Source organism: Crocodylus siamensis, chromosome 1, assembly GCF_052110815.1.
Source record: "Crocodylus siamensis isolate JL-2025a chromosome 1, ASM5211081v1, whole genome shotgun sequence".
In the NCBI taxonomy this organism is placed as follows: Eukaryota; Metazoa; Chordata; order Crocodylia; family Crocodylidae; genus Crocodylus; species Crocodylus siamensis.
In genome coordinates this window covers 107372614-107393037 of record NC_143395.1, presented here as the reverse complement: position 1 = coordinate 107393037, position 20424 = coordinate 107372614, and the positions used below count along the sequence as shown (strand labels likewise).

The 20424-nt window shown below is 39.6% G+C and overlaps 1 protein-coding gene across 2 annotated transcripts in view; it reads left to right on the top strand.

Annotated features, from left to right (window-relative positions):
- MAP3K5 (mitogen-activated protein kinase kinase kinase 5) overlaps positions 1–20424 on the top strand; it is a 152228-nt gene that overhangs the window by 63996 nt on the left and 67808 nt on the right. For both annotated transcript variants that reach the window (XM_090040084.1, XM_090040075.1), the window contains 5 exons: positions 2741–2934; positions 3213–3381; positions 4440–4546; positions 11139–11309; positions 20175–20287. In XM_090040084.1, coding sequence (XP_089896210.1) covers positions 2741–2934; positions 3213–3381; positions 4440–4546; positions 11139–11309; positions 20175–20287 — 754 coding nt within the window. The remainder of the gene's footprint in view (positions 1–2740; positions 2935–3212; positions 3382–4439; positions 4547–11138; positions 11310–20174; positions 20288–20424) is intronic.

The following is a 20424-nucleotide window of genomic DNA, read 5'->3' as shown; positions in this document are numbered from 1 at the left end:
CACCACGGCATTGATGAGTCCACATGCAGTGAAATTTAAACTCATGGCCTCACTGCTCAGCTCTCTTGATTTGCAGTCATGTGGGGGCTTGTAAATCATGCAGACCTTCTGCTTATGACATATGTCCTGCTCAAACTTTTGAGTTAAGGTGTTTCTAGAGCACAAGGCCTTGTGCAAGCCAGCTGCACTTGTTTGAGATTCACATAAAGACAATTTAAACTTTGCAGCTAGTAAGTCGGGTTAAATGTTTCCAGACTGCCTTGAAAGTAGTCTGAATATTATAAATACAAGGAAAAATAAGGAAAGGGAAGGAACCTCTCTATTCACTAAATTATGTCATCTAGAAAGTACTAGATAGTGAGAAAGAAAGACAGAGAATATGGTCTTTTGTGGTTCAGGCACTGGGTTGAAACTCAGGAGACCTGGGTTTATTCCCCAGCTCTGCCACTAACTAGTATGTGATCTTGAGGGAAATGAAGTGTGTCTGATCCTCATTTGTTGAATAGAGATGATAATCCTGGGAACAGTAGAAAGCTTACTGATCAGTGAGTATTCCCACTTCAGCCCTGACTGCTGTGTAATACTGGGGAAGTCATTTCACTGTCTCCTATTTCCCCTTCCAGCTTTCGACTGTCAGAGCTCTTCAGAGTAGGGATGGTCTCTTACTGTATGAGTAAGAAACATAATGAGGCCTTCATCTCGCATGAGCCTGCTAGTAGTCCTTAACTATAAAATTATTTACTACTTACTAGTAATGTATTATGCAAGAAGCCAGGGTTTTTTTGTTATACCTTTCATTGGACAAAATATGTAGCTTTGAGGCACCCTGAACAAGTTCTCTTCAGGTGCTTTGTGCCAGAAAGTTTGTTCTGCACCTCTCCCAACTGTAAAGGTAGTCCAATAAAAGATATCTCAAAAAACCCTTTGTCTCATGTACATGTCCTGGACCATCACAGCTACAAGAATATTCTTACTGTACTAGTAAGGCACTCAAAATGAGCACAAGTGTGTGTAATAAAATGATCAAAAAATGGTTGTAGAGATATGAGAAAAAATAATAGTATGATACTGGATATTTTTGCATCCTAGCACAAATATAAAATTCTGGGAGTGACCATAGCATTAAAGCAGTGTGGAGCTCATCACCTGGCTTGCACCATCTTAGTATAATGTTTTTTATTTTTTAAAAATTTCTGAACTAAATCAAATTACCTAAATCATTATGTTGATGACACCAGTAAAATATAACCAAAGTAAGCACAAAGCTATATTTTGTGTGCACCTTTCTTTTTGTGTTCCTCAATACTTGATTGGGGATGGTATGCTGTAGGCCTCAGTCTTAGAAAACTGTGCCTGCATTGTTGTTACAATGCATGGGACCCAACTTGCTGTAGAGAACTGTGAAATGTCTCCTTTGGCCTGACTGCTGAAAGAGAAGAGGAAGCTGGCCTGTGAGCCATGATGCTCTGGAAGGAAGCAAATTGCCTCTCTAAATCTTATCCTGCTGTAATGGCCCTGTGACTAGTTAAAGGAACATTAGGCTGGAGTGAAATCTGGCTTCACTCAAGTGATAGAATTCCCCTTGGCTTTGATGGTGTGGTATTTCACAGTTGATGTCTTTCAGATGCCATTCAGCATCTTTATCACTATGTAAATATTCCTTTGGGTACATGAGACAGACAGCACATATTCTCCTTCTTTCAAAGCAAGCAAACAGAGATGAGCCTGATGAAAAGTGGCTGTCATATGGGTGTGAACGCAGCATAGTAGTGCTTTCCTAAACATTGCTTAGATGCTTTTCTAAGCATCGCTTAGATGCTTAATCTGACAAGGAAAATGTACGCTCGTAGGCACAACTGGCAAGTGGAGGTTACCACATAGCAGGAAACTAAGGTTCTCAGTGTCAAAGGTTTTGTGCTAAACTGAGTAATTTTCCAGTCCATAGGAAGATTCATTTTACTTACTTAAACAACACTTAATGCAAATTGCTTGCATTATTGTTGATAACATCTATAACCTGACAACCTGTGAATCAAATTCTGAAGGGGTTGTGATGTTGTTATTATCTGAATGTCAGTCACTTTTAATTCCATCCATTCTTCCATTTTAGAATAAAGCTTTGTTTTTGGAGGAATAGGCCAAATTGTCAGGATATGAAAGCAAAATAATTTTTAAGGCAATATACCAACCATGGATGATGAGTGTGAAATCCTTTTTAAAGCAGGGTTTCAAACTCATCTGGCCTCTCCCTCCCTTCTGTATGCCTGATCCATACACATGGCATCTGCTTGGGCTGGTCCAGGATACCAGTCTGAGCAAGCACTGTGAGTGGCACAGCCTGGGACCCAGCCTCAGGGAACACTGGGGGTACATGTGGTGCCAGTCTGGTGAAGCATGTGGATCAACAGGACAGCACCAGGGCCAGATCATGGGGCTCCATGGGCCAGATCTAGCCCATGGGCTATATGTTTGACACCCCTGTCTTAAAGGATTCAGATTTCAGAAAACAAGTCAGAACTAAAAATGAAGAACATCTTAAGGTATATTTCATGCTCCAGCTGAAAATTAGGCGACTTCATCCAAAACTGTCAAAGTTACAATCTGGTCTCCTTGAAGTTGATTCCAACTTCTTCCATTGAAGCAAAATTCTGTTGATGTCAGTGGATTTCTTCCATTGTATTTAACTGCTTCTGACTTGAGGATGTAACTCTTTTTGAGTTATTGCATCTTGTTTTTACAGATGTGTACTGGTAACTACATTTTCGTTCCTTATATGATCACCCCACACAACAAAGTATACTGCTGTGACAGCAGTTTTATGAAGGGATTAACAGAGCTAATGCAACCCAGCTTTGAATCCTTGCTTGGACCAATATGTCTACCTTTGGTGGATCGCTTTATTCAACTATTGAAGGTGGCACAGGCTAGTTCAAGGTAAGATCACTTCATATCCTCCTGTGACATATACATCATCCTCCGGATTAAAATATTGGGTATTTTGCCGCCGGGTGATGTGGCAGCCTGCACCCTCCGTTTAAATATTAATAGTGTTTCCTTCACAGCAGTGAATTGGATGAGCTTTTGACTGCTGACTATATTTAAAACAATGTTAATTTATTTGTGCAATAATGCCTAGGACTTCAGCACTATTTTAACACAATTAAAAGATGGGTCCTGCCCCACAGTGTTAAAATCAGCTTGTTTTATTCTAGCCAATATTTCCGGGAATCCATTCTTAATGATATCAGGAAGGCACGCAACCTGCACACAGGGAAAGAGCTGGCAGCAGAACTGGCAAGGATACGGCAGCGAGTGGATAATATTGAACTCTTGTCTGCAGACATTGTTATCAATTTGCTGCTGTCTTATAGAGACATTCAGGTATGACTCCATTATTCAGAAATCCTAGTTAAATTATTTTTTCCTTCAATGCAAAGATATAGTGGGTTTTATAGGCCTTTTGGCAGCTTCTCACTAATAAAATAATGCTGCTATGTGAATCTGACCCTATTAAAATTCATGAAAAACAGTGGTGTGTACTGATGCTTTATTTTGCAGTTCTGTAGTTTAACAAGGAGTTCCTTTTCAAAATAATTACTTCACAACTTTTGTCCAACAGCATCTAAGACAATCAAGCTGATGTTTAAACGGTTTTAATTCTGCTATAATAAATGTTACACTATACAGAGTGTTGCTTAGTCCTACTTTATGATATTGTTCTCCATACTTTGGTAATCTCTCTTCTCATTTATATATGCATATGTGATTGTGTTATGTCCTGTTTATGGCATGTTATTGCAACATGCATACAATATTTTATTCAATGTATGTAACATTATTGAAGATATTAAGTATGGTAGCTTAACTACAGTTAGTAATAGATTGCTTATTGTGCAAAATATGTTGCATCTCTTCAGTGATTTTTTTTTTTTAAACATGTCTGTAAATGAGATGTTTTAAAAGTTGGTGTGTTGAAAAGAATTTTTTTAGCATTCAGAATAATTTATAGTAATAAAATTAAATTGTACAGTATTGTTCATAAAGATTTTCAGGCTATTTTGTAATTAAAAAGCAGTTCACAATATAATATACATTTATGCTTCTTTTAATATTTTCTGAGAAGCCAGTTTCACAGTCATGGAATATAAGTGCTAAATGCTCTAGTTCCATGGAAATAAACACAATGCAATACTGATGCAGTATAACAGATATGACTTCACTGATTTCTATGCTGAGTATTCTGTGCCTTCATATTATGACTGTATGCTTGAGAATAACTGCAGTGGGAGACTGAACAAATTGCAGTTCATAAGGAATTCAAAATGTACTTCTCGGTATAAAACCACAAATGCTTTGTTTAGGGAGGGATTTATATAAACGTTTCTTGTTCCAGTCACTTAAAATTTTATTCCCCCTTCCCCACCCACTTCTCTTGAAAGGATTATGATTCTATTGTGAAACTGGTGGAAACATTAGAAAAACTGCCTACTTTTGACTTGGCCTCCCATCACCATGTGAAATATCATTATGCATTTGCACTGAACAGGTAAGAACGCTTCCCTCTCAGCCTTCTCCCCATTAAATAGTCATTCTTTTCCTCCAGACTTTCCAAATGATGGCGTAAGACCTCTGCTGGATTCTTCTTGCATAGGTTTAAGTCCTACATACTGCACTGAAGTATTTTCAAGACTTAAGAGTTTCATCACTGAACTATCTTTTCTTTTTTTATTCTTTCAGTATGGAAGTTGTTTGTCTTTTCCGTGTGTAAGTCAGTATTTGGCTTTCCTCTACCCTTCTGAATTTAAGCAAATGCAAAATTTGAAGTGGCAAAATAACAAAATGGTCATAACGTGCACTTGGATTCATAACAAACTTAGTTTTGTTTGGGAGGCACAATATGGTGTGGGGGGGCAGGCTGGACCCGATGATCTGCAAGGTCCCTTCAAGCCCCTAACAATCTATGAATGTGGATCCAGTTATATGGGTTTAGACATCCTCACGTCTGAATTTTATGCTTGTGTCAGATGACTGAAGGAAAGTGATACTATTGGAGTACAGAACATATACCGCAAATGTCAGGCAGAAGATTTAATTCATCATTTTTAGAAACTTTTTTTTAACACCCGTCACTTTTGGGCTTTTTCCAACATGTACACAACTGTTTCATCTTCAGTAGCTTATTTAGGGCAGAGAAGACTCAAACCAAGATCTTTGCATGAGTGTTTGGAACAATGTTAGTAACTAAAGGCATTGAGAATGGGATTTTTCAACAGAATTCTTTATAGAAACATTGCTCCTTTGTTCTACTCCTGTTGAAATCAGTGAGAGTTTTACCACAGTCTTTCATGAGAACAGGCCAGCTTTGTTCATTTAGAATCCTACGCTAAGTGTACAGAGAGCTGGTTAGCCATGTTAGTCTGGAGTTAAGCAGCAAGTTAGGCAGGGAGGCATCTTACAGACTTACTGATTCAGAGTCACCAGACTTTTTAGACAATAACCTACTTTAAAGAAACAGCAAGCTTTGAACACAACATATCCATCCATTAAAGTACTTAAGCAGTTCTGAATCTCTATTTAACTCGAGTGATGGTAAGAATTTTACACAAGACATCTTGAAAAGTTAAGGACCAATAATTTTGGTGGAGAGGAATGTTATCAAGCATGGTTCAGCTTGAGTAAAAGATCCAGGCCTTTTCTGGGTATCGTACAGCAAGTGTATATACTGTGCCCTCTGTGTTTTTGTCTGTTTATAAAAAGCCATACCTTTGCATGGTGCTTTGCAGGGAATTAAGAAAAAATCCAACAAATTTTTTTGTGGCACATGCTTGACATTTTTAGATTTACTGCATAAAGTACTGTGCACACCTATGGCGTTTTATAATCAAACTAATTTAGACTCTGAGGGTAAAATTTTCTAAAGCGCCTGAGTTCACAAGTCGATCTTGAAAATGCAGCTTGTGCTCCTACGGGTTGACTAGGCACTTCTGAAAATTTTGCTCCAAGTCTGAAGTATAATCCTCGCCAGCAGACTCTTGCACCCAGAGGGAGCTCCATTAGCTATAATGGTACTCAGTACAGATGCAAGGGTCCAGTTGGGCAGAGCTAATCTGATGCAGAAGAGAGCATTAGAGGGTATCTGGCATATAGGTTTTCTGAACGGTACCTAGAAATGTGTTCAGATCTAATTTCACCTCTCTTCTTTCTCCAGATTGTAAATTCAACTGGGATCAGCGGCAGCCATGACAATGGTCACACTTTGTGTGCTTAAGTCAGTGAGGAAGGTACTGCTCATGCTCAGTGTCCATGCTCTCCCTTTTGGGAGATTCTTATTCAGGGATACTCCCTATTCTAGGTCCAGTCTGGAATGCTGAGGTTGTGACTATAAGAGCTCTGGTTGCAAGGTTGTAATTGTGCAGAATGGCAGTGACTTCAGCTGTGGGAGATACCATCTTCCCCTACCTCCTGTTTTGAAATGATGACTTATTCAATGTCAGACACTAGAAAGAAAAGGTAGAGTAACTTCTAGCCAGAAGTTTTGTGACCAAAACAAGGAGGTTTGTAGAGATAAAGGGCAAGGAAGAAAGGGGGAACAGGGTAGACCATAGTGAAAGAGTACAGTGGCTCATTTCTCATCATAAAATGTTCTCATGTATTATCTGTTTAGTTTATTGTTCCATGAAGTCCATGTGGCACAGTGTTCGTTTAGTTTACTAGTAGCCAGCTAGAGTGGTTATTCAGCTCAGATCCCACTCTGTGGATCAACATTTCCTGAACTGGATCTCTGACAAAGGAAATAAAGGGGCTGCATACTTGACGTTATAGCAGTGGCTCTCAATCTTTTTAGACTCTAGAGACCCCTTAAAAAATCCCAGACTTTAATTTTAATTTTTTTACTACTGAAAAATAATAGCACAATACTTTTGTTGCAGAGAACTTGCAAAGACCATGACAGGTCAGAATGTGTTTGACGATATGGATTCCTGGGTGAAAACTGTGGGCTGATATTTTGAACCATGTTTGCACACCTAACAGTGCTAACATTGTGTGGCAACCCAAGACATCCAAGGGTGTCATGGCATTCTGGTTGAAAATCACTGCCCTACAGCTTTACTCCAGCAGAATTTGAGAAGAAAAGTTAGGATACAAAAGGTCCTCAACAGCTGGGCAAGTCCCACTGCTGACTAGTCAGTACAGGTATGGACGACTCCTGTCAGTGTTAGAGGGTTAGAATCAGAGAAAAGTTTGGAAGGGATCTCAGGAGATCATCTAGTCCAAGCCCTGCTGAAAGCAGGACCATTCCCAAGTAAATCATCCCATCCCCAAATATATCATCCCAGCCAAGGATTTGTCAATTCAGGACTTAAAAACCTCCAAGGATGGAGACTCCACAGCCTCTCTAGGAAACTCATTCCAGTGCTTCACCACCCTCCGAATTAGAGTTTTCCCTATCTAACCTAAACTTCCCTTGCTGGCAACTTGAGACCGTTGCTCCTTGTTCTGTTATCTGCCACCACTGAGAACAGTCCAGCTCCATCCTCTTTGGACCCCTCTTGAGGTAGCTGAAGGTTGCTATTAAATCCCCCCTCAGTCTTCTCTTCTCCAGAGTAAATAAGCCCAGTTCCCTCAGCCTCTCCTCAGAAGTCATGTGTCCCAGCCCCCTCACCCTTTTTGTTGTCCTCCACTGGACTGTCTCCAATTTGTCCACATCATTTCTGTAGTGGGGGCCCAAAACTGGACACAGTACTCCAGATGTGGCCTCACCAGTGCTGAATAGAGGGGAAGAATCACTTCCCTCAATCTGCTGGCAATGCTCTTACTAATGCAGCTCAGTATGCTGTTAGCCTTCTTGGCAACAAGGGCACACTGTTGGCTCATCTTCAGCTTACTGTGCACTGTAACCCCTTTTTCTGCACAGCTGCTGTTTAGCCAGCCAGCCTCCAGCCTGTACTGGTGCATGGGATTGTTCTGTTTCAAGTGCAAGGTCTTGCACTTGTCCTTATTAAACCTCATAAGCTTTCTTTTGGTCCAATCCTCCAATTTGTCAAGGTGTCTCTGAATCCTAGCCCAACCCTCCAGCTTCCCTGCTATTCCCCCCAGCTTCGTGTCCTCTGCAAGCTTGCTAAAGGTGTGGTCCATCTCATCTTTCAGATCATTGATGAAGATATTCAACAAGACAGGTCCCAGGACTGACCCTGGGGCCCTCCACTTCATACCAGTTGCCAACTAGACATTGAGCTATAGATTACTATCTTTTGAGCCTGAAGATCCAGCCAGTTTTCTATCCACCTTACAGTCCATTCATCCAACCCGTACTACTTTGTTGTGGGAGACAGTATCAAAAGCCTTGCTAAAGTCAAGGTATATTATGTTCACTGGTCTCCCCCCATTCAAGAGCCAGTCATTTCATCATAGAAAGCAATTAGGTTTGTCAGGCATGACTTACCCTTGCTGAATCCATGCTGACTGTTCCTAATCACCTCCAAGTGCTTCGATATGGATTGCTTAAGGATCTGTTCCATGATTTTTCGAAGGACTGAGGTGAGGTTAACCGGTCTGTAGTTCCCTGGATCCTCTTTCTTCCCTTTCTTAAAGATGGGCACTATATTTGCCCTTTTTCGATCATCTGGGACCTCTCCTGATCACCATGAGTTTTCAAAGATAAGGGCCAGTGACTCTGCAATTACATCGGCCAACTGCTACAATACCTTTTGGGTGCATCTCATCTGGCCCCATGGATTTGTACATGCCCAGCTTTTCTGGTACCTGGGGTGGGGGCAGTCCAGCCCCAATCCAGCTCTGTGAGGGAAGGGAGCTTGCCCTGGTCCTGTGGGGCGGAGGGGCATGGCTCTGCTGTAACATTTCACACGGTGCTTGGGTTTTGGCAGCAGGGGAAAGGTGGCAGTATTAATTGCCAATACTTCTCTGTTGTCAAATTTTCCAACTTGAGTGGGGAATTTGGTAGCAGAGAAATTCAGTAATATAGTAATTCAGCCTTTTACTCAGGCTTTGGGAAGTCCCACTGGCCAGATTCAATTGTTCTGCAGGCCAGTTTTGGCCTGCAGGCCAAAGGTTGAGCACCCCTGGCCTAGACCATTAGAACTTCCCCAATCTTCCTGAACCATGTGAAGGGAGAAACAGATAAGATTTACTACTTGGGAATAGGAATGCTTGGTAGGGGAAGAATTTGTGTATGTTTCTATTATTAAAATAGGTTTTTTTCTAAATTTGCCCCTTATTAGCAAGCTGACATGCTTGTTTAAGGCAACTGAGTACACAACAGTTCTGTATAAACATAGTTTAGAAGAGTTTTGTGTTCAGGAAAGCCCTATATCAGATACCCTTTGCTGAAAACCATTCATAATTTTGCAGATTTGTAAGTGTTTCTTCTTCAGTGTAATATAAATGCCTCTTGAAAGTAGCTTTGGTGTGCAGTGCAAAGTTGGACATGAAAATATTTGATAGTTGTTTCAGATTAGTAATTTTTACTGCAGTGACCATGTGCTTTTTCAGTAATTTACTTTACCAGGAATTTGTATACCTGCCATTGGAAGAGGGCTCCTGTGTGCTGCTGTATAGTAGTACTGTCTTATTTTTGTGGATTTAGTTCATGTGATATTGAAAAGTCATTAAGTACTTATCAGGTCTATTTAAAAGCAGTGCGTCAAAGTAGAATCAGTCCAAGCAAATTTGAACTAACTTTTAATCCAATGTACTGTGCTTGGCTCAGAACATAAGCCCAAAGTTCTGAATGCTTAAAGTTTGTTAAATGTAAGCATTGATCAAACAAGCTCTGAAGTGTGGCTTTTATAAAAATAAGTGTTGCATGCAAGGTTTTGAAAGTAATTTGCAGTGTTTTGTGTTAAGAAATCCTGGCAAAATTTGATCATGGATCATGTAACTTCCATGAACAGAGATCAGATTACTTGAAAGTACTTATTTTGCTCTCTAGTCGGTCTAAGTTCTTAAGTAATATTCCCAAGCTACTGGATTCAGGCCCTTAGAAGGAATTGCACAGCTCCTTAGTTAACAGCCTACAGAAGCAGTCTACACGTCTTGCAGCATGTGCTTTTCTTCAGACAAAGTTGCGTTTATAGGTCACATTAAAAACCAAACTATGGGGTTACCAAAAACATTGTTTGCTTCCTGCATTTGACCTCCTACTTTTTTTTTGAATTCAAATCCTGTATTCGAAGCTGTGATGCAGTTTGCAAAGGCAAAAGAGAATCCCTTTATTACTTCTCCATTTAACTAGAGTTTGCTTTCTGATGGTTTCTGTCTTCCTGTCTGTTGGAAACTATATGACTTTTTGACACTGGTTTCAAGGAAAACAGTATTAGTTACATTAAATAAAATATTTACAGTCCTTTTGGTCTTGTACCTTCCTGCACTGCCTATCACCCTTCTTCTATTTTAGCTCTCAGAATGGAAAAAACCAGACTGTGAGAATATCTTTTTGCTGAGATATGAGCTATTTGCTAGTTTGTTGCAGATTTAAGTAATATTTAAGCAAATTCTGAAATCCTGATAGTGAATGATATCTGCATCCAAGCAGCGAGTCATCAGCAAGTATCTAATGTTCACAGTATGTAGCATATGTATTCTTTCCTTGTGAATAATATTACCTCATCATCTTGGTTTCCCAACTCTCCTGGGACTTTAATATGCTTGGGACCATTCATTTTTTTTCTCAAAATACTTTTACAGTCACAAGATGTGACCTGTATTTTTAAATATATAAAAATGCTTGTGTTGGAGACTAAAATCCAAATGAAATCTTTTGTTTGCATATTTTCAAAAACATTTACTTTAGTGTGTCAATCTCACAGTCTGAGAGTGGCTTCTTTTTGTTATAGTTTTTTGGGTTAATGTCCTTGGTATGTGAATTTTTTTCAGTCTTTCAAAAATTAATAGTTGGATCAAAGCAGTGGGTTAACATAGTTACAAAACAGTGTAAAATGGTGTTCTTGGTCAAGGGCAATTGAGATCATAGGACCCATGGCTTGATGCCTAGATACATGTTTCATTAGGATAAAACATGTATATATGTATTTGTACAGCATCATGGAGTCCTGCTACCTACATTTCCCTGCTACTCTCTTGATTTTTAGACTAAAACACTTACGCATGCATTTTAATAGGCGAAATCTACCTGGAGACAAGGAGAAGGCTCTAGAAATTATGATACCCCTGGTGCAACATGAAGACCAGGTAGCTTCAGATATGTACTGCCTAACAGGACGAATCTACAAAGACATGTTTTTGGAATCTGGCTTTACAGACATAGAGAGCAGAGACAAAGGGATATTCTGGTAAGTACTGTGGTTCTTTGTTTCTGCTTGGGGTCTTTTTTTAAAAGGTCATTTAAAATCTAATTGTTCCAAAAGGAAGATATTTTAGCACTAACTCAAAAGGATTTACAGTATAATAATATAATACTCTGGTAGCACATAAGCGTGGCTACAAGAAGTTTTATTTTCTTTAGACTTGGGAGACATGCCCTGTCCATAAATTTGTCTTCATGGAACTTAAGATTCCAACCCTTTGAAAAGCTTCAATTAGCCTTTACGTTAAGCTGTTTATTTTTCCTTTCCCCAACATACAATTTTTTCTGCTTGGAATATTCATCTGAAACTCAGGATGTGGTCCTAGATCAATGACATTTTGAGGTCTGATAGTGAATGAGCTGGTAGTCTTAAAAGTAGAAGCCTTTTCATAAAAATTCTGCTTTTTTGGTAGTATAAGCAATACTTATCTAGCCCTGGAATGCTGTAAAATAAGGCTGGCAGGTTTTGTGTGTTGACACACGGACAAGCTACTTCAGTCACTTTTAGAGATGAATTAAAAATAGTGATGATGATCCTCTGTTTTAGGGTACTGCATATTTGGATTCCAGATTCTGAGGGAATCTGGTTTTTCTTAATGGAGAGATAGAAAGATCCATGTCAAAGTAACTAAAAACTCTCAACCCAAAGTGTTTGGTATGAAAAATGAGTGCTGTTAGTGCTGACCTAGTAAAGGGGCACTTGCAGGTGTTGGATGCATTTAAGTCAACAGGCCCTGATGATCTTGATCCTAGAGTACTTGGGGAATTAGCTGGAGTCGTAGCGGAACCACTGGCGTGACTGTTTGAGCACTCAGGACAGGTCCCGGAGGACTGGAAAAGGCCCAATGTGGTCCCTGTTTTCAGGAAGGAGAAACCAGGTAACTATAGGCCAGTTAGCCTCACCTCTATTCTTAGCAAGACCTTTGAGAAAACTGTTAAAGATCACATTTGTGGGGGACTAGCGGGTAAAACAATGCAAAGGGGCAATCAATATGCGTTCAGATCCTGCCTGACTAACCTGTTGGGTTTTTTTTACGACTGGGTCACAAAAGGAATAGAGGTAGATGTTATTTACTTAGATTTTAAAAAGGCCTTTGACACACTGCTGCAGCCAATTCTTATAAATAAACTAAACAGTTGCAGTGTAGACTATTACACAGTCCAGTGAGTAGAAAATTGGCTTATGAGATGCACCCAGAAAGTGGTGATGGATGGGTTAGTTTCTACCTGGAGAAATATGGGCAGTGGAGTCCCTCAAGGCTGTGTCCTGGAACTGGTACTGTTCAGTATCTTCATTAGTGTCTTGGACAAGGGAGTAGAAAGCACTTTGTTCAAGTTTGCAGATGACACCAAACTACGGGGGGAGGTAAACAAAGTAGAGGGCAGGGAGTGAATCCAGGGTGGGGAAGTGGGCAGAACAGAACAGGGCACAGTTTAACAAGGATAAGTGCCATATGTTGTGCCTAGGGAGGAAGAACCATCGACACACCTATAGCCTGGGAGGTACCATTCTAAGCAGCAGAACTGCGGAAAAGGATCTCTGAGTCGTAGTTGACTCCAAAATGAACATGAGTCGCCAATATGATGAAGTAATAAGTAAAGCTAACTACACTCTTTTTTGCATAGGTAGGTGCATCATAAACAGGTCTAGGGAGGTGATGTTTCCCCTCTATGTGGCACTGGTCAGGCTGCAGCTGCAGTACTGTATCCAGTTTTGGGTGCTGCACTTCAGGAGGGATGTAGATAACCTAGAAAGGGTTCAGTGGCAGGCCACGCGTCTGGTTAAAGGCCTACAGGAAAAACCCTATGAGGACTGATTGATATCATCCACAAGAGAAGGCTGGGAGAGAATATTGTGGCCATCTACAAACTCATCGGGGGGACAGCAGGAAATAGGGGATACAATGTTTATGAGGGCACTGATTGGGGTAACTAGAAACACTGGCCAGAAACAAATTTAGATTGAACATCAGGAAAAAATTCTTTATAGTGAGGGTTGCCACAATATGGAATATGCTTCCAAGGGTGGTGGTGCTGTCCCCTTCCTCGCTGGTATTTAAGAGGAGATTGGCCAAGCATCTGGCTGGGGTCATCTGACCCCAGCACTCTTTCCTGCCCGGGGCAGGGAGTCAGACTCAGTGATCTTAGGGTTCCTTCCGACCCTAAAATCTGTAAAATCTATGAAATAACTGACAGATTTTGTGATGCTGTGCTGTGGTATACCATTATATCAACTTGGTTGGCATGAGCAACTCAGCTTATTTGTGGCTTCCCTGGTCATGAATGATGTGATCATCCCAAACTCAAAACAATAGAAACTTTACTGATATGGCATCATGATTTAATGCATCTCCTACCACATACTGAAATAACAACTGTACTGATGTGTGTGTTTCTAAACTGTACTGGGTTACGAATCCCTACGTTAATTATAGGGATAGGCACTTTGTTTTCCCAAATTTAACGTGCTAAGCACACTGACAATTCCCACTCAGTAAGGATAGGTTATTCTGCGTCTCATTTTGCCTGCGGAGCTTTTTAACTACTGACAAGCATGCTGCAGATGGAAGAATCAGACTTGGTTGTAGATTATTGCTGGATGGGCTTCCATGGTGTGTGAGGAGATAGTTAGGTAGTTCCTGGCCTCAATCAGAAAACCTGCTAGATGGGGTCTCCCTGTAGGAGCATAAGCCTGAAGACAGACTGTTATGTTATATTGATTAGCTGCTGTTTGTGGGTCTTGGGTCAGACTGGAATCTGACTGAAACCTGAGCCCAAGGGGCTAAAGGTTCCTTTTGCCTGTGTTTATGCTGGGTTTAGACTTTGGTACTGTCACAGTTCACTCATTTATCTTTCACTGACTTGGCTGTAGGGTTGAACCACAACTGTAACAGAAGGGAGCAACTGTTGATTGTTGGGGCAGCCGAGGCAAAACTGCAGTAGTGCCAGACCCTGGCACAAGAAGATGAGAAGGAACAGAGCTTTCTTCACTGTACTTAATTATGTTAAACATTTTTAACATAATTTTTATTATAACATAAGTTTTATAATTTACGGGCAGAACAAAACACAGAAGTCAAGTGACAAGTCCAGCTCCCAAAGCAAATTAATGGCAATACAACTCCAATGACCTACCTGTACATAAAAGAAAATCCAGTCCTCTCTCATGTCTTGGTTCAGTAGCCCACAGTGGTCTGTTCTCTTATGCATCCAGAGAATAAGATGGCCTTCTGTATTAATGACTTTACTAGAAATACCACTTTCGCTGTAAAACAGTCTAAAATTAGAATTGTCCTATTCTTTCTCTGTAGGTAAAAATAAAAATAATATTACTTGGACTTACGACACAATTGGTTCTTGAGAACCGTGTCTTAAGTCAAAACGTAACTTGGAACCGATTTTTCCCATAGGAAGCAATGTTATAAATGGGGGATTGGTTCCTGAACCAAGGCCCAATACCCTATCTTCACCAAAAATAACCAAGAATTTTATACTCAATCAATTTATAGATGAGTAATATAGCTACATTAATGTATTGCTATTTACAATATAAATCATAATGATTTGGAAGGACTTCGTTGAAGTGGCTTTGCTGGACCTTTTGAAGGGCTCTTAGTTGGACTTCTTGAAGGGTTCTTGGCTGGAGTCTTCTCAGGAGTCTTGGCTGCAGGTTTTTCTGGAGTCTTGTCTGCTTTCTTAAAGAAAGTGTCCAAGGAAGTTTGGACAGATGTTCTCCAGGGAGATGGGCAGTATAGCAGACTTGTTCACTGGCATGGCGTTGCATCAGATCAGGTGTTGTAAAGTTGAAACTGACGTCAGAATGAAACAGGATGGCAATTTATAAACGTTGTAAGTGCGAAATATGACTCAAAACATTGTAAGCTGAGGACTGGCTGTACTGCGCTTAGGTACTCTTATGAAATTCTCTGCCTGTATGCCTTAAATACACTGTTCTAATAAAAAAAACCAAAGAACCATTTTTATAGCTAGCTAGTGGATCAAAACATTTCCAGAGCATTTCAGAAAATAAAGTGGGAAGAAAGTACTTTCCTAACATAAAAATGGGAGGAGTATATATAAACTGTTCATGTAAGTAAAAGAATATAGGATGGCAGATGATTAGTTACCACTTTTTTTGTTAGACAGTTTCTGCTACTGACAGTGTAAATCAGGCCCATGTTTTCTATTCAAATGCTTCATCTTGAACCTATTTCAACATTAACATTTTTCTAAATGTCAGTTTTCAGTATTTTGGTAACATTTGTAATGGCATCAGTTTAGGGGGTGTTAAACTTCAGATTTTCAAAACCTGACTTTCCATTTTTCACCCTATAATTTGCAGGTGGGAACTGGGGTGCAGGGAGGGTGAAATTTTATGCTGACCATGTTTTATGAGTAGGTGTAACCAAGGCTGTGCAGGTACAACCAGTAATATTTAGAACTGGTCAGCACACTGTAGTTGCACTGGTTGAACTTAAACCTGTTTAATTAAACTTGTGTAACTTTTGTGTTTGGAGTCTGTAATTTGTGTAAAAATTACTATTTCAATACAAATTGTGCCCATAAATTTGCCAAACCAACCTATAGCAGTTTTAACCAGATTGGAATCTCTTACATTGGCTTCAACAATATGATAAAGGTTTTTGGTCTGAGTAGGAACAAAACCATAGAGGTTTTTTTTTAAACTTACAATAGAACATACATCCTCTCACTGATTTTTTTTTTTTTTCTTTTCTTTTTTTAAATACGAAATAGAGCTGTTTTATTTTCAGGGAGCCAGTGGCAACCCAGGAAGTTTCATATCAGAGAGCAGGGAATTTAACAGTCCTGAGAAGCTGCCAACCCACTGGGCTGCCAGTCTCTAGATGTGTGGTAAGAGGCTTAGAAACTTCAGTAGCCTGAGCTTGAGATGGGCGTCCCAGGATATTTATATTCTCTGGTATAAAGATGGGGGATTTCAAGCTTTTGGTTTTGTGGCAAGTAAGTGGCAAACCCTAAAAACACTGGCTGAAGGTGAGGTTAGATCTCTCAATCTAAATCTGATTTTTAAGTGTACTAACAAGGTGGCATAGGGATGTTTTCACTGCCTATGATGCATCTCTTCTGTGTATAAAAATGAAGGCTTTAGTATTCAGGGCTGACACTCTAACTCTTTCTACAACCACTAAATACACTGAAAGAACAACCTGTTATGATCAGAATAATTTCTTTCCTTGTCTTGTTTCTCTCAGCTCTTCAAGTTCTAGAGGGTTAATAGGTAGACAGAAACTTTCCTTAGACTGATATTCACCTTCTTTCTGTGGCCCCTTTTATATATTACGTTTGTGCTGTGAAAGCTGCTTATGTGCATCTGATTTAAGGCACCATAAAATGTCAGGTGAGCCATAAATATGTTCCCCATGATGGGCATTTATACACATAATTTTTTGTCCCGAGATGCACTGGAGATCTTGCAGGTCGGAGCAGACTCAATTAATTGAGTCTGCTCCACGCGTGAGCTGATGCGCACTGTGTTGTGCCACATGTAGTTGTATGAACAGTGAAGTGTGCATCAGCGTACAGAAAATGGCAGCAGCATGCTTTTGAACTAAAGCACCTCTGATCGTGTTCAAAAGCACACTGCTGCCATTTTCTCAGCGCTGACACACATTTTGCTGCTTATACAACTGCATGTGCCACAATGCTAGGCGCTTTTAAAAGCACCTGGTGCTGCAGGTCAAACATGTGTACAAATGTCCATAATGTAAAATGCTTTTATGACTGGTTTGTATGGTTCTTTTAAATCTAATACATGGCTGGGATGGACAGTCAGCTGATTATTGGTCCTGGGCCAGGACCACATGGGGGTTTAGAACTGGCCCTGGTATAGTGTTGAGTGCGGCTGGAGGCTGGGGGAGGGAAAGGTGTGGTCAAAGGGCTTCACTTGCTGAGGACTCTAAACCCAGGCCTGCCAGGAGCCTCTGATTCCCTGTGCATGATCACCCACCCAGAGCTGCTAGGTGTGGTGTTTTGACAATCAGCTGATTGTCGGCCCCAGCTCAGGATTGTGATCTTGGGCTCCCCTTGCACTAGCAAGTAGTAATTGCAAAATGGGATCTGAACCCAACATCGTGCCTCCTGCCATGCTACCCATGGCACAAATTGTTGGGATCAGGGACCAGATCCCCTCTTGCCATTAAAGGAATATATGGCAGGAGCCTATGTTATTTACTGTGTAGGTATGACACATAAATATCCACTAAATGTAATTGCAAGAGCTAAAGATTATATGTCATTATATTTCCTTTCCTACACGCAACAGGTAAAATCAGCCTCATTTTGAGATTATAGATACATAGCTCTCTATAGATCTATACGAGAGAGAAAAAGAGAGACATTTGAGATCTCTCTCTCTTCTCTGCCCCCCACCCTCAAAATGAGGCCAATTTTACCTGTTCCATGTAAAAAATGAAATACCGTTGAGAAGTCCAAAGTGGGAGGTTCACACAGGCATAGGAATGCTTGGAACAAAATTTTTTATTCTACTTATCCCATTGATACGGAATACAAAAATATCCCTAGAGATATACATAAGGATTCTGTCCAAATCTCAAAGCCCCTTGCCATAAAATTGAAAAGAAGTCCAACATGTGACATACTGCATGTCAGCCAAGCTACCCTTTCTAGCTAACATAAATTTGTGGTTGGTGGGAGATATTTTTCTCCTTGCTGTTTTATTTTTACTAAAAATGTTCATTTCATTAGTATACATTTCCTTCCTCATTTCATTGAATTTCATGGTACAAAAGTAAAAGCAGATGATCAAAGCACTGTGCAAATGAAATGCTCATCACTCATTTTGACTTTCAGGGTCTGTTTCATATTCTCATTAGAGCTCCAGACTGTTCCCTAAAGATCAAGAGGCAAGTTCTTTGAGGCAGGCAGAATTGTACAGTATTTGCATTTTAAATATTGGATTTAAAAGCACACAGTTTTTCAGATTTCATTTTGAAAAGAAGGCTGATTTACACTGGATATTAGAAAAAAGTTCTTTAAGGTGCGTGAGTCCAGGGTCTGGAACAAACTTCCCCCAGAGGCAGTGCAAGCACCTACTTTGGCTTCCTTCAAGAAACAGCTGGATTTTAGGGACCGTTAAATTATGTAGGTTGACTTTCTTTATAATAAAGGCCAAAAAAATCATCTAGTAAAGTCTGTGTTGAGCCCAAAAATATACCTATGATGAGTAATACATTTTTTTTCAGATTTTTACCGCAGAAGGATTAAAAAGTAAATCTTGTTAGTTTGTTATGCAATGCGCAGAGATTTACATACAAATGCAGTTGGTCTGGGAGCCAACTTTGGGGTTTTTTGTAAATTATTTTTCTTTCCTTATATCTTTTCGTCCTTCATCATCGTAAGTTTCAGTGATACAGTTTTCTTCTGATCTCATCAAATTCATCTTTCATGAACAGTATTTTGCTATTGTTTCTCTAGTACATCTAGCCTCTCTCTGTCTCTCTCAAATGCAGTTATAAGGCCTATTATTTTTCCATAATTAAATTATGTTAATTGAATTTACTGGGTAGCTTGTGTTGTTACATAGGCTGGACTTCCCTTCGTCTTCCTTTGTCCAAATGCATGTGTGCATACATTCCAGTTAATGTGGGTTTTGTTGAGGTTCCTTGAAACAGAGATCTGTTTTCACTATTTACTGTCACTATGACAGAGCATCATTCTTAAAACAGCCTTTCAATAGGGTAGGAATAATTCTACAAACAGAAGCTGTCCTCTGCAGAGTTTCACTAACACCCATGGAAGGCTGGCTGCTGGATATGGTAGTTGAAACCCACTATAGAATCAACCCTGGAGTAGTCTTTTTGTAGGTAAATAGCTTCTTTTGAGGATGAATCATATTGGTAAAGGAATGAGGAATCAAACATACTTTTCAAGGAATGGCCATTTCTTATAATGCTCTGATGCTAAATTTCATAACAAATACGTACAAATGTATCTCATTGGAGGACCAGCGTGTTTGAATTGCTTTTAAAGAAATGTTGTTTCTTACCCAAAACAGACATTTAAAGGTTCCAACATTAGGAGACTAATTTTGCATTTCTCTTTAGGTGTGGTAAGAGAATAAATCATAGTATCCATATAATCTGTAAAATTACACTGTTAATTTTTTTCCACTGAGCCACACATACTTCCAACAGCACGAGTAGATTGCAGTAAGTGACTGAAAGTTCTAAACACTAACACACTTCAGTACTCTTGTAGCTTTAGAAATGGTTGATCTTCCATCATCCCTTCCTACAGTCTTTTGAGAATGGTAGGAATATGTGTTAACCAGAACCACTAAAGATATAACATTTGGAATAGTAGGAATAAGACCTAAATATGAAGTGCACAGTTCATATCGCTATAGGAAATTCATGTTTTGATTTCCTTGTATATCATTTCAGTATATATAGTAGAGACTAAAGCTTTAATTCTAGGAAAACAATCAATTTCCTAGACTTAAAAGAAGCACAGTTTCCATATAAAGACTTTTAAAACAGTTAGTGGTTTTCTTCTTCTGTTTTTCTTTTTTTTTTAAACTGGATCTTAATTCCAGTACAAAATGGATGTATACATAGTCTATGCTGGTGTACATGTCCATTAGGGCAGGAAATGAGAGGAAGATATATAAATGATGGATTCCTAAAAATAACCATAAAACATGAGTGGAGAACAATAGACTATTTTTACTTGCATGAATGGTTGTAGTAGTACAAACAGAAGATAAAGCATGTACAGTACCCAAAAGTAGGATTACTCCCTGTTAGATTGCATTATCTAGGAAGTGGAACTTGTGTGTTTGTGTTTTTTCTAGGTTCAAGAAGGCGTTCGAGTCAGAGCCAACGTTACAGTCGGGAATTAATTATGCAGTACTCCTACTGGCAGCTGGATACCAGTTTGATAGTTCTTTTGAGCTCCGGAAAGTTGGTAATTATGATTTGCTGTTTCACAGTCCAATCAAATTCAAGTAAAAATGACATTGCCCACTATGAAAGAGGAAACAGCCTGGCAGATGTATTCATAATGCTTTTTTGTAGTGAGTAACTGAACACCGGGGCTAGGGA